At 38.0% G+C, this 13,763-nt stretch overlaps 2 protein-coding genes across 3 annotated transcripts; one reads left to right on the top strand and one right to left on the bottom strand.

Annotated features, from left to right (window-relative positions):
- Positions 1 to 1,464: 1,464 nt before the first annotated feature.
- On the bottom strand, positions 1,465 to 2,712 carry LOC129731717 (antigen 5 like allergen Cul n 1-like). Its single transcript, XM_055691942.1, has 2 exons — positions 2,228 to 2,712; positions 1,465 to 2,168 (listed from the first exon to the last, which is right to left on the bottom strand). The coding sequence occupies exons 1-2, from the start codon at positions 2,495 to 2,497 to the stop codon at positions 1,695 to 1,697; spliced, it is 744 nt and encodes a 247-aa protein (XP_055547917.1). The 5' UTR covers positions 2,498 to 2,712; the 3' UTR covers positions 1,465 to 1,694.
- Positions 2,713 to 2,824: 112 nt separating this feature from the next.
- Positions 2,825 to 11,988, top strand: LOC129731718 (uncharacterized). 2 transcript variants are annotated; one of them, XR_008729061.1, is made up of 4 exons: positions 2,825 to 2,988; positions 10,250 to 10,835; positions 10,894 to 11,526; positions 11,601 to 11,988. XR_008729061.1 is itself a non-coding variant. In XM_055691943.1 (3 exons), exons 2-3 carry the CDS (start codon positions 10,627 to 10,629, stop codon positions 11,147 to 11,149), a joined length of 465 nt encoding a protein of 154 aa, XP_055547918.1. In that variant the 5' UTR covers positions 2,825 to 2,988; positions 10,250 to 10,626; the 3' UTR covers positions 11,150 to 11,988. The 2 variants fall into 2 exon arrangements, 1 of the variants encoding a protein (XP_055547918.1); XM_055691943.1 differs by having other exon boundaries at positions 10,894 to 11,988.
- The last annotated feature ends 1,775 nt before the right edge of the window (positions 11,989 to 13,763 follow it).

The following is a 13,763-nucleotide window of genomic DNA, read 5'->3' as shown; positions in this document are numbered from 1 at the left end:
GTTAGATGAAAAATATAGAGTCCTACGTCATGCGGTATGTATGAAATGACAGCGATTGAATAAGAGAGATCCATTTTTCTAGTATTCAGCATTCAGAAATGCACTGTTAGATAAAATTGCAACAAATACTGGAGTTGCAATTCCCTCTACTATTTGTTTTAATGGAATATAAGAAGACGGTAGTCAACGTCATGCGGTCGTGTCTTGAATACCACCCTCCTACTTTTTGAAGAGTTAATAGCTTTTGGTACCAATAGCAGTATAGTGACAGCCTCAGCGGTAGATGCAGATGCAGCCAGTACTTCCCTGAGGCCGATGTGGAAGTAAATGGAAGCAGCACGGCGAAACAGTTCGGGTTATGCTTAGACGCGCGTCATTTTTCGTTGTTGATATTCCCCACATGAAACGACGCGCTTTCGTATGATAGCGGTGGTATTAGCGGTAGGGGCATTTGCCAACACTTCCTCCAGTAAAGCCGTGTCTAGTTTTCAATGTGAAAACACCTTTCTCATTGTGTTGACCGTGCGCCTTAGTCCTCACTATCAAGGTAACACAGAGATGTAAGATAAACACTACATCCTATCATAAATTTAATAATTGTACTTATAAGGACAACAAATGAATTAATGAAGATTTAATTTTGAAGTAGAATACTTCTCTCAGGAAGCTCGGCTACATAGGGATGTGAAATGAAAATCTAAAACTGAAAATAGTGAGAAAAATTTCAAATGCTAATAAATCGGTTAGTTTTCGATGGATTTCCTTCGTTTTTGCAGCAATAGATTAGAAAATCTTCTAAGATTCCTACCAAATGCATGAAATTGCAATTTTATCATTCGAACTATTGTACTATTGAAAACTCTTAAGCCTTGTCAAAACACAAAATTCGACCTCTGATTGGTCGTTCTACCGCGCTTTCCCAAGCACGGTCGGCAGAGTTATGGACCTAGTAAATTGGGAATGCATCATTTGGCCTATATAAGAGCTTCATCAGATAATAAACAAACATTTCATCGGGTATTAAATTGAGCAACTGAAATTTGAAGAACACGAATGATTATTTGAAGAGTTAATATTTTCTCGTTTTGCGCTATAATCCAAAGTTAATTATCTTCATCTACATGCATACTCTGACTATTATTACGTGTTTGCGTCGCTTAGTGTTTGGCTACGGTCATGTAGAACGCAAATAACGGCGCGATGCGATTCGGCAAGACGAAATCTATTGAAATGTATAGCTCTACTTCGTCTTAAAAAGAGCTGTACATTTCACCACGGTAAGACGAAGCGCATCGCGCCGGCATTCGCGTTCTGCATAACCGTAGCCTTTGTTCCGTTCCCGTTTAATGATGTCGTATTTAATGTGCATATTACAATTCGGCAACACTTCAACTTCTCATTTGCACAAAATTTAAAAATATCCAATGAACTTCATTCAAAATATCAGACAAAAAGAAATTACAATTCTGCCAATGAACGGTCAACGTTTATTTACTAGAAAAAATGACTGACACGCAAGCAGCCAGGTTATCTTTCTTGTAAAAGTATTCTACTTCAACCTTGCGGTCGTGGCTTTGCATACAACCTTCTTGTGATTTTTTCATTTCAACCCACCACCATTTGTTTTACACTTCAAAGCACCTTCTGTAAGCTCACATCTCAACATAGGCGCTCCCCAATCGGTCGGTTAGTTCTTACGACACATCCACCGATTCGTCCTTTCCGCACAGCCCATCGTATTCGCTGTCGCAGCCGGATTTGCACCCCGAGCATGCCTTACCCTGCTTGTAGACCGGTGTTCCGATCATGTTAGTGTACGAATAGTTGCACACCAGCTGAACCCAGAAGAACTCGCCCTGGCGGTACTTTACCATTCCACAACCAACGCGACTGGCGATATCCCGGGTCAGCATGGTAAAGTGCAGTGCCTTCTCCTTGTCATACAGCTTTTTGATCAACTTCGGGGTGGCAAAGTGACGCTCGTCCCACCACTCTTGTACCAGCGTTTTCAGCGTCGCTTCAATATCGATGTCCTTTTCGGATGTACCCCAGCTAGCGATATTTTGGCCGGAATTTGGATAGCTCTTCGTGTTATGGCACTTGTCGTGGGCGAACTCACACTGGATGGCATTCAGTTCCGCCAGATAGGCCAAATCGTCATCCCAATCCTGTGAAAGATGTGTTTAGCATCAAACGAGTTGTTCTCGAATTTACAGTAAGAACTCACCATTCGAACCATAGTAGAAGCCGACGGTAACCAGTCGAGTTCCCCCTTGGCCACCTGATTTCTATACTTGTTGTGTTCATCCAGCAGAATCTTCTTCAGTTTGTCGTCAAAGGTATACTTGGATCCCTCCTTGCAGTTGCTGGACAGCTCAGTGTTGGCATTACAACCGATGTGGGCAACTCCTTGGTCACACAATTCCGAATCGCAATAATCCTGCGCCTGGACAAAGACCGCCGCAAAAGCACACAACAAAACGACCCCCTGGAGCATCCTGGATACGAAAGTTCAAGTTTGGAAAACTGAATAACTTGCACCGGGTTGTTGAGCTTTCAATTTATAGTCTACCTCCAATTGGCCAATTGGTGATAATTTGATCCTCGATTATTCATAATGATCCCGCAGGGCACATTCGAGCCGGCGCTCCAATCAAGTAGAACTATAATTATTGGTGCGTGGAATTTAATTCGAATCATAGGGTTTAGTGTTTCCTTTTTTTTTCTTCTAATAGGTGAGAAGTATAAGTACAAATCGTGGGCTTACTGGCTATCGCTAATCAGTTCGCTGTAATCATAGGAACTAATTCAATTTGAATATGAATTCGTTATGGTTGGGCAATTTTGTAGTAGTTTTGTTTGTACAGTAACCAGACTTGGTGCCATTATTGCGATCCCAATCGGTTGATAGTGGATGCATTGTTCTCGAGCTGAATTATAGGTGCAAAGATATCAAAACTTATCCAACCCGTGTTTCAAGATTGCCAGGTATGTTATCTTTATACCCTTCTGTTGTTATCTCTGAACCAAGTAACTATCTATCCAAACAATAAGCAGTATTTACACAATTGCGAAAATGTGTTGGTCTACATAAAAATGAAACAAATGATAACCCGCTTCTAACGTTAATCCTTAGAACTTCTCCGTGGTCGTTCAAGAGTTAACCGGTATCTATTTGTTTCTCGCAACTCATATGTAGAGGGCATCATGAGTTTTCTTTAAATTTAATGTTGTTGCATGCAAGTGTGATTTCTTTATAGCATCACTTGTGTGCAATTATCACAGATAAATCAATATAATAATTTTATTTTGCAGTTATTAAATAGTGAATCGTTTCAGTTACCGATATGTCACCAAAAATACAGAAATTCGTTATTACCATTTTTATCTACTATACATATTAAACAAAAACGTCAGACGAGGCATTAATTTTATTCAACTGAGAACTCAACCGAAGCTCTGCAAATGGAGTTTTTCATAGCTTCAACCATATTTATTTCAGTCTTGGCAACGATGAAAGAATTGTCTAGACTAAATTGCAATGGAAGGACTTGTCTCTTTTTCCTCACTGAATTCAATTGAAGCAGATATTCACTTACATAATTCAAAAACATCATATCAAGAAGACTGGGAACTCTGCCTGAGATTGAGCGACAGTTTTAACAGCGCAGTCTTTCGAGTAAAAGTGGAACTGACGCATGCTAGTGTGTGTGCTGGCGATGCGAATGCTAGCCGAACGCACAGGTTGGACCACCACATTAGCATTGGCCAAAAATTGTAGAAGTATCGATACTCGAGTATCGATAATTTTTCCCTGGCGGTACCGATGCCTGGTCGATATCGAGGGAGGAGCATCGATACTCTGCCTGCTACTTGAAACAGGTCTATGAAAAATTACCATATTTCCTTGATCATTATTACGGAAAATCAGAGATGCCAGGTGTTTTTGAAAAATGTAAGCAACTATTCGAAAAACAAACAAAATTTGCTTAGTCTGAAAAAAATTTGTTTGTAATTTGAAAAATACGTTCGCGCAGACAAAAGTCTGCAAAAATTTTCACAGATGTTGAGAGAGTCTGCGTAAATATTAAGAAACTCTGACAAAAATCTGCAGAGACTCTCAAAAAAATTTAATTATCTGCGAATCAATAAAAATCTGCACACCGACACTTAAAATCTGCGTTTTGAAGACAAATCTGCATATTTTGTATCCCTGCGGTCAATAGACTAATGGTACCAGAATGGGACAGTGGTGACAGAATTATATGTCACACACACAAATCAATGCTATAGCATACGCGCGTCTGCGTCCTTATTTGAAATATAGTGCAGCACGATAATCCTGGGTTCTTATTCTTTAATGCCTACCTTTTTGCAAAAACTCGGCGCTTACGATTTTGCACTGCACAGACAGTATAACCTAATGCGGCAGCATTTTTCTCGCAAGAGGCATGAAAAACCGCCTTAGAAATGAGCGGGTATATTCAATCCTGTTGGTGTCTTTTACAAAAAGAGCACAAACCAAATTTCTGCACTGTTTGTAGAAGACTTTAACGCGATGGATCATACCCGCGCACCCCTACAAGGCTTTTCCGTTAGACAATTTGCAGCAATCAACAATATTTCCCGATTTTATAGTTTCTCTTCAGTATCGCAAAAATATCGGGGTGAAATTATCGATCCAGCTTGATATCGAAGTCGCTTGCATCGATAAAAAATAACGATATTTTGGCTCTAAGGTAAATATCGATACGATATCGGCCAATGCTACACCACATACGCCCACTCTGTCTTCGCCAGGAGGATGACATCTACTAGAAATCATGTATCGAAGATCGTTAGCAATATGGCGGCATTTGTGTACAAACATTTCTATACTGTTTCATCGTTCTTACATTTTATCTAAAATACTAGAGAATTCACCTCTGTTATTGGGAAGAATACAGCTGAAACAAATGTATGTAGAACAAAAGTTATTACACATTATTTGTGTTTATACTACAGCCTGTAAATTAAAAAAACAGTATAAATAACAGTTCACTTATTAAATACCGTTCCATACACATTACGTGATCAAATTGATAAATTTGATCGCTTTTAGTTTTATATTGTCATCAATAGATAGGGCCAACATATGGAGCAGTTGCCCGAAAATTCTTCCCTTTAGAGTAAACTGCCCATTTTCCGGGTACCGCTAGTGTCAGCGGACCATTGAGATGTTGGGTACACTGCAAATATATGAGATTTGACAGCGATAGCATAGTCCTGGCTTAACAGATGGAGTGCGCTGTTTGATTTGACGCTTGTCATTTGTATGGGATCGATCCAGAGATGCAGGTCTCCTTGATATGATGTTTTTGCATAAATGCTTGGAGAATCTTTACATTTATTGTTTAGAAAGTGAGTAAAATATATTAAGTAGTGACATAGCGTGACTGGGTGATACTCGATGGGACAAAGTGGGCGTTAATTTCAAACTTACTATAAGGTTTGGTAGCGTTTTCTAAAAATCCCATCAGTCAAAATGTATACAGTGCCGTTTCGATTTTAACACGTTAGAAAAGATTAATATTTCTTCACAGCATATTCGTGAACATTCCATACATGTAATGTCAATCATATATGTAATGTCAATTTGATGTTGTGCTGCCGTTTCAATAGCAAAATTAAGAGAGTCTGATGCTTGTTTATCTGAAACTGCGGAACCGCTGGATTTTATTATTTTGAAATCAATGCTCTATGAACAACCAAGCTGTTGGGCAATTTAAGTTTTGAATAGACCTTCTTTCTCAACTACTCGAGCAATAAGTACTTTCTCCATCAGAGTTCAATGAAATACACTTTTTACGATTCATTTTTCACAAAATTATTACACCAACAAATCGTAACAAATAAATGCGCACTCAGCACCACGCAAAATTCAGGATAATAAGAATTCAACAACGTCATAGGCAGAAAAACATCACAATGTGCTTAATCATTATTCCAGGCTAAAAATAAAACCTAGATAAAACAAGTAATAAGTCTAAATATTTAACGAATCCTAACATCTATGGTGTCTATTTCATTTCTTAACGCAATTCAATTGTAGGAAGAAAGAAACGAAAATATAGGTCATTATCGAACGCTATATCTGTTTGTCTCTATTTTTTTATAAATGTAGACGCCATCATTTTTTTCTATCCATTTGCTTATTTCACGGGACAAAATATATTGCATCTATGTTCTGTTTGCCTTCTGACTTTGTATTTTGCTAATTTTTCATTATTTGGGAAGATGTCATTAAAAACTTGGAGAAGCACAGATTTTGCTTCAGAATCATCGACAACTTTTGTGGTGAGTCGATTTTCTGGATATGTAAAAATTGATTTCAGTAGTTCGGTTTCACCAAATGGAAAAATATATTTTGTTACGGTAGTCGATTTTTTTCATATTGGCGATCTGCTCTTAATTAATATTAAACTAGAAGTGGTAGTAGGTACTTACAACTCATAATTGTTAATGAGATATTCGCTTAGAATTTTGGTGATCGATTTAACCAGTTTGTTAGAGATAGGTATTTTTCTTTCAGCCTTCCAGCGATATCATGACATTTCGTCCTTCCGGAGTCTGCTCAAATATAAGGTCGGTATCGAATTCCTAAAACATAGTTGAATTTTACATTACAAGTGTTGGAACAGAGTGCTCTGCCGTTGCTCCTGGCGAGATCCCTAGTGCCTCATCATCGTGTTCGATATATTCATACTGTTTCTATTAAACGTCACCGCCGGTTGATTCTTCGGTCATATAATTTTTTATGTCATAAAAAGTTCTTTCTGATGTTTTAAAAATTGTTTTCGCCCACAACACAATTTTAATGTCCTTGTCACTGGTCCGCAAGAAAAACAATTTTAATGTCCTTGTCACTGGTCCGCAAGAATTGGAAACTTATATGGTATGCTACATCGAATAATATTAGAATTGATTTATTTATTGAATAGCTTAATACACATTGCGGATAACTTCAGAACAACTTTTTTTACTTAATGTTGATGCATCGGAAGATAAACTAAGCGCGAAGAAGTAACGGTTACTGAGGAGCATTTAGCGGAAATTAAAATAACTGACTTCTTCTATTAAAGTACTCAAAAAAAAAAGTTTTATCAAAAGAAAAGAATATTCAAACCAAACCACACACTTCAACCGAAGACGTGATGATGAAGATAATTGACTCCATTGAAGATTTAGACCTTTTGGTAGCAGAACAGATGATTACAACATGGGGCGGTATAATACAAAATTAAGCGTCGTTTGTGGAAATGACCAAGCAGTTCTAAAGAACAATTCGCAGGTATACCCAAATGCCACTAAAATTCTACACAAAGTTTCGAGAACTGTTTTGGAGAGTAGTCAGACTGGCGGACCAGTATTTCAGGGACCATGCTGGGGAAAGTACAAAAAAGGGCCCTTTTGATATGCATATTATGTGTTTACCCCTGAACGGATTCCAAACGTTAATGACTTGATCAAAAGATAAAGGTTGCCCCAAACTTATAATATTATAATTAGCATATTTTTGCTATGATAAATTAGTGAAAAGTTGAATAGAAAATCATTAATTTCGGTATAGTTTTGCAGCTTTCAACCAATCACAAGCTCACTTATCGCTTCCCCTGCGTAGCTGTGACGAGCAAGTAGAGCTTTGCGATGTGTACTTCTGACTAGTTAGACCGCATCACATCCTGTAGCGATAACAGGTGTCGTGCTATCATTTTCGAATGCTCTTTATCTTATTGCCACTGAACGGTTTTTGAACACCAAATTGTTGAAGTATTATTCACAGTTCAACATTACTAGTGCGCTTCTGTGACGGAATCTGATTACAGTTTCGATTTGATAAACCATTTTGTGCGATTTTGTGCTTCTGGCACTTACGTCCAAATGCCAGCTCACGGTTGTATGGACTAGCACTATATTTCTCTCAAAACATTTTCGAAGAACTGACACAACATTCGGAACTCATCGTAGAATTAGGCGAAAGTTTTAATGAAATCGCTCAAAAACAGCAAATGTAGATTGTAATTCGGTACTGATGAGGTTAATTCTAGATATGTAAATTCAGCTTTTCTCACGTCAACACAGGCTTAAGATATTCTTCAAGCATTGAAAGATCAATTCAACGAAAACCCAAGCGTAACATTATAAAAATTTCAAAGGATGAACCGAACGATAATTTTTATTTACTCAAAAAACTAAATAAACAGATACTTCTCAAGGATGTTCCACCGAAAAGAGCAGATTTTACGGCTGTAACGGGATTTTCCTCCTGCGAGTAACCGAAAGATCATTCCAAAGGCTTCCGTACTTAAAAGAATACAATACCGCTATCAAACGCCAGTAAAAAAAAAAAACAAAATGAAGCCCAGTTACCCAGACTACAAAAAAAGTTTTGACTAGCTTCTAAAAACTAGATGCTAAGAATCGAAAGATAATGCAATAACAAATCAGCTACTAGCCCCAACACTTACGTTTTTTTTTGCGTTAGCAGCAGCCTTGATAGAATCCTAGGCCATAAATGAACTCATTGGGACGACGATGGAACGAATTCTTAATCCACACTACATCGAGAAAATAAAGTGTGTAACCGATGTAGATGTCAGCGAAAATCATTCGATTCCGAATTTTCAAATAGACGTTGGATTTGCTGTAGTAGCATCGCTGAAATAGTGAATAAAAATGGTAAGTTGAATATCAAACAAATTCTGCTGTTTTGCGATAGTTGTCACTCATTTTATTCGAGTTTCATCAAACAAATGTTTATCGCAACTGAGAAAAGCCAATATATTATCAGATGTACAAAAATTAGCCCAGCTGCTGGATGGAGAGATAAGGGACCACACAAAAAAGTAATAGGCCCAAAAAGCATTTCGAAAGGTTGTATGTACTAAGTGTTGGCTATGAGATCGTTGAACCTGTTGTGATCTTACAATGCTTTTGAGGAATATGCCTGCAATGAAAACTGGGATTATAGGTTTTCTATATTATAGAAAATACTAAAACAAGTTAGAGTTCGTCAGGCACATTTTCAGTTTTGGCTTTCCTTGGAAATTATTTATAGGTATTTAAATGTTTTATCGTATTTTCTTTCCTACTATCAAATCAGTGTTGAGTAACTCCGTGCCAGGGGGAGCTGCATAGCCGCAAGGTACAGATTCCGCTTCGCCAAGCGAATAGTCGTGGGCTCGAATCTTAGTAGAATCAGGCCATTCGATGTCAAAACTGGACTTGAAAGTATGGGTTCATTTTCAGGCTCCCCACCACTTACCCTTCCTTTACGCTGAAATCTATAACACCTTTGCGTGACTTTCTCTTAACAATACATAAGCCCCTCTTATTAATAAAACTGGCCAGAAGGACGCACTACGAAACTTCTCCAGGGAATTATAATTGGTGATATTTGACGAGAGGAACGAGCATCGGTATAGTACGGCTCATTTGCAATTTGTTTTGTAAACAGGCGATAGTTAAAAGCGGAACTACATTTACTCAAAATATAGGCGCAGTTAAACTGGTGAGACTTGTGAAATAAAAGTAGCTGAAACTTATCTCAAAATACTTAGAGGCTCATCAAAAGCCAAACTATAAAAACGCAGATTTTAAACATAAATGCTCAGATTCAATGCAGCATTATTGAGAAACTATAAAATAGCTTTATTCTATGTCAATTCATTGTATTACCGTCGGTTTTATTCGCTTTTATTTAAATTACGATTTAAAAACGTACTCTCAAATTTTCAAAGCGATTCTGAAAAACACAACTATTTGAAAAACACGTGTGCCTAACTGTCAACGTTTTTTCGAGTTTCGGCTCAGGATTTTGCGGTTAATTATCACTCACTGAAATTATTAGCGAATTTCTCAAAAACTGATCGAGTTCGATGACGTCTTTTACAAATATCAGCAAAACATATTTCGACGAATATATAGTAAACAATCGATTTACTGTAAATTATCGAATATTAAAATTTCATTTGCCGAATTTCTTAAAAAATTCTACCGAAAGGCAGTAAAATATTTGACTGAATTTATTAGCTGTTGAGTTCTCGGTAATTAAATTAAAGTGTGTTTGATAGTAGAATTTGTAATATTCATATTATGTAAAATATTGAGTGACTATAAACTTTTCAAATTTTTTTATTTTCAAATTTGCTTTTTATTGGAAATAGAATGAGGCAAAAATAAACATGTTTTCTTTCACTTTATTTTTCAGGTTACCATACATAGTAATGAACTCTCCTGTTGGGTTTAAGCTAGGGACAACCTCTTTGTGTCCTACCAATGCTTTGATAAATGGAATTAATGGAGCACATACCGAATAAAAAAATTATTTTATCGCAAATGCAATTTTCAATTCTGTTAAACTGGCACGCTTGCTCTTGTGTGCAATTAACCTAACTTGTATGCAACACCATAACTCTTTCTCAAACATTTTACTCTCACATGGATCTCTTCCGGAAAGAGGAAGATTGACAACTGGACCAGCGTTCTCACTGAAAAATTGTTTACAAACATATTTATCATTGCGCCGATTCGCATCGAAACAGTTTTGAATAAACTTGGCTTGTTCTTAGATAACATTGGCGAATTATGGCTTCCACCGACGACGATAACTGGTCAATGCAGTGCTGTGAGCTGGATGATTTGATTCCCACCCCGGAGGAGCTGGAGAGTGGATACATTGCGCTGGAAAATGGAACTTTTCCACTGGAGCTGAACTGGAAGTGTCCTGGCCGGAGGCCACCATCTCCGGTGCAGAAGGATGAACCTAAAGTAGCGGAAGTGGTGGAGAAGGAAACGTAAGTCCAATTGCAAACAATGAACATCCGCTAGCTGATAGTCGTTGAACTTTTGTAGACCAACCAAAAACAAAGAGTTTGACTTCATGGATGATGTTGCGCTGCCACAGATGCGAGTCCGAACGCAGAACAGCGGACCGAAGGGCTCTGCCAAAAAGAAAACTACCAATTTTGCCGGTGTGCTGGATCAAATGAAGAAGCATGGCCGTCTGACGCCTCTCAAGGATGGCGCTACAGCCGGAACCGGTGCGGCTGCTGGTGCCACCAGCAGTGGGGCAAGCTCTACTACAGGAGGAAGTGCAACCACTAGTTGAGCTCAGATTGAAAAGTATTTATACGTATTTTAAGTTCTTGTTATGATAAAAATTAATGAAGCTCACTCGAGAGTTGAGTCAGCTTAAGCAACCACAAAAAAATTTGAATCGCACGGCAAATGTCTGCTGATTCATTCACCGTTTGGCGAAAAAAGAAAAGAAAATCCGATTAGCTCATGACTGGTGGTGGAAATTACCGATCCCAGAACTCTATAACCCGGTGTAAATGTAAGCAAACCACTGTTCGAACGTTTCTAGTCCAAACAAAAATCTAGCTTCTGCAGCCACTGACTAAGCTAAGCTACATACTTATAGAGCAGCAGGCAAACCACGTCCAAACAAGCGCACCAGCTGCGACTAATGTAGGGGTAAACAGGGTAAGACCGCTCACCGTAGTTTTACTACCAAGTTATAAAATAATTGAAAAATTTCTTTAACGTGTCTATTACAGTATAATTACATAACATTTTGCACGTTTTTCTGTTTTGATAGTGCACGAACGGTCGCAGAAATAATCAAAAACAACCTTTCAGCTGGCAACCAGTCAATGCGCTATTGTTTTGCGGCAACGGGACTTAAGGTTTTTCAGTCTAAAAATCTATTGTTTTGTTCGTGAATATACGTTTAATCGCTTGCCTGAATCTATCTTCTTTCGGAAATATCGAAAGCCGTGAGTAATCTTGTAATTCTGACTACTTTTTCGGTCAAATATGAAAATGTTCCACTGGGGGTAAAGTCGCCCACTATACAAGGGGTAAAACCGCCACGAATCCAACTGCTTGTTGTTTTACTTCAAGACCCAAATGCCTCGACACTACAAAGGGAATATTTACAGGATCAGTAAAGCAACTTCAAGCCATAAGACATCGATGTTAATCGACTATTTTCGATTTGGTTTAAGCTTTTTTTGTAATATATTTTAACAAGACTTATTTTTGAAAAAAGTAAACCTATGTTAAAATGGTGTTAATGAACCAAAATAATTTTAGAGCCAGGACGGTGTGTTTGATAGGTATGACGTCTTCGGCAGAATTGAAAATAGTAGTTTTTTACTTTCGAAAAAAGTACACACTCTAAAAAAATTTTAAGAAAAAATATAGAAATAGAATTAAAAATATATTTTTTTGAAGTAGAATACTTCTCTCAGGAAGTTCGGCTACATAGGGATGTGAAATGAAAATCTAAAACCGAAAAAAGTGAAAAATATGTCCAATTTCAAATGCTAATAAATCGGTTAGTATTCGATGGATTTCCATCGTTCTTGCAGCAATAGATTGGAAAATCTTCTAAGATTCTTCCCAAAATAAGATAATTGTAATTTTATTATTCACACTATTGTCCTATTGAAAATAGTCAAGCCTTGTCAAAACGAAAAATTCGACCTCTGATTGGTCGTTATATGCTTGCTTCCCAAGCACGGTCGACAGAATCATATACCTTGCAATTGAAAACATGCTATTTGGCCTATATAAGAGCCTGTTTCAGCCGGAGCCGCTCATAATAGTTCTAGACAGCGACAACAGCAGTCGTCCTTCCTTAGCAGCAGCACTAGCCCTGTGGTTGGTCACCACGTCTCAGGAGCAGCGCGGTTTTTCTCAGCGTGTGTCGCCAGACAGCCATTATTCCCCCCGTGTTGGGGCAGCATGAAGATTGCCATCAGGAAATCCAATTTTGGAAATCAAAATGCCTTTTTGAAGGCAAATAAACAAGTCATTGAAAGTTAATAATTTTTGTCAACGCAAGCAAGCATTCTGTGTTGCATCCTAACAATTTAAATTTGGCGCACCCGTCTTATTTACTGAATGTGAAATAGCTTCCACAGTGCATGTTGTCCGTGTATCTTAATTCCCCCAATGTTAGGGCAGCTCAAAGGTTGTAATTAGCAACCGATTTTGAACCGCAACATGCTTTTTTCAAGGCAAATAAAAAAATAATTGAAGGTTAATAATTTTCTGGCATCAACACAAGCAGACATTCTGTGCGGGATGCAATCAAATTCTGTTGTAATTGTCTAATTTTCACTTTATTTAGTAAACCCCCCACTGTAGGGGCAGCGCAAAGGCTGCGATCAGCATAACCGACATAATAAACAATAATAAACTGCCCTGTTAGTACGCATTCACAAAAGCAGTTAGTTCGACTATGCAGAGCTAATATGAAGTCGATTCAATCAATCAGCATAAACAGAATTTCGTCGTCTCCCAGCTGCCAAGTTGCAACATGATGCAACACGCAACAGCGAGCAAACGAAATCCTTGATGTTACAAACCGCAAAAAGATACGGGTTAAAACCGTTGCGTGTGTGAGAGCACCATCGGTGTTTATTCGCTGGATACACTATCTACTGTCTACTGAACGCCATAATCTGCTTACATGCGACACGGGGACGGGAACATTTTCTTCAACGAAGCTGCGCAACACGACACAAAACATGTTATTTTGTCGCTTCACTGAGAGTGCTATCGGTCCGGTTCGACAAGAAATCATTTTTGTGCATCCTTGCTACGAAACTGAGGAAAAACTTTAGAAACTGAAAAAAGAGGTGGAGCTTATCAAATGATCGCTCTGAACCAGAATGAAGTCACACATATTTTTCAAGTTATATCATTCCACC

This window comes from Wyeomyia smithii, chromosome 3 (genome assembly GCF_029784165.1).
Source record: "Wyeomyia smithii strain HCP4-BCI-WySm-NY-G18 chromosome 3, ASM2978416v1, whole genome shotgun sequence".
NCBI lineage: Eukaryota > Metazoa > Arthropoda > Insecta > Diptera > Culicidae > Wyeomyia > Wyeomyia smithii.
Note: the sequence above shows the minus strand (reverse complement) of the source record. Positions and strands in the feature narration are given on the sequence as shown.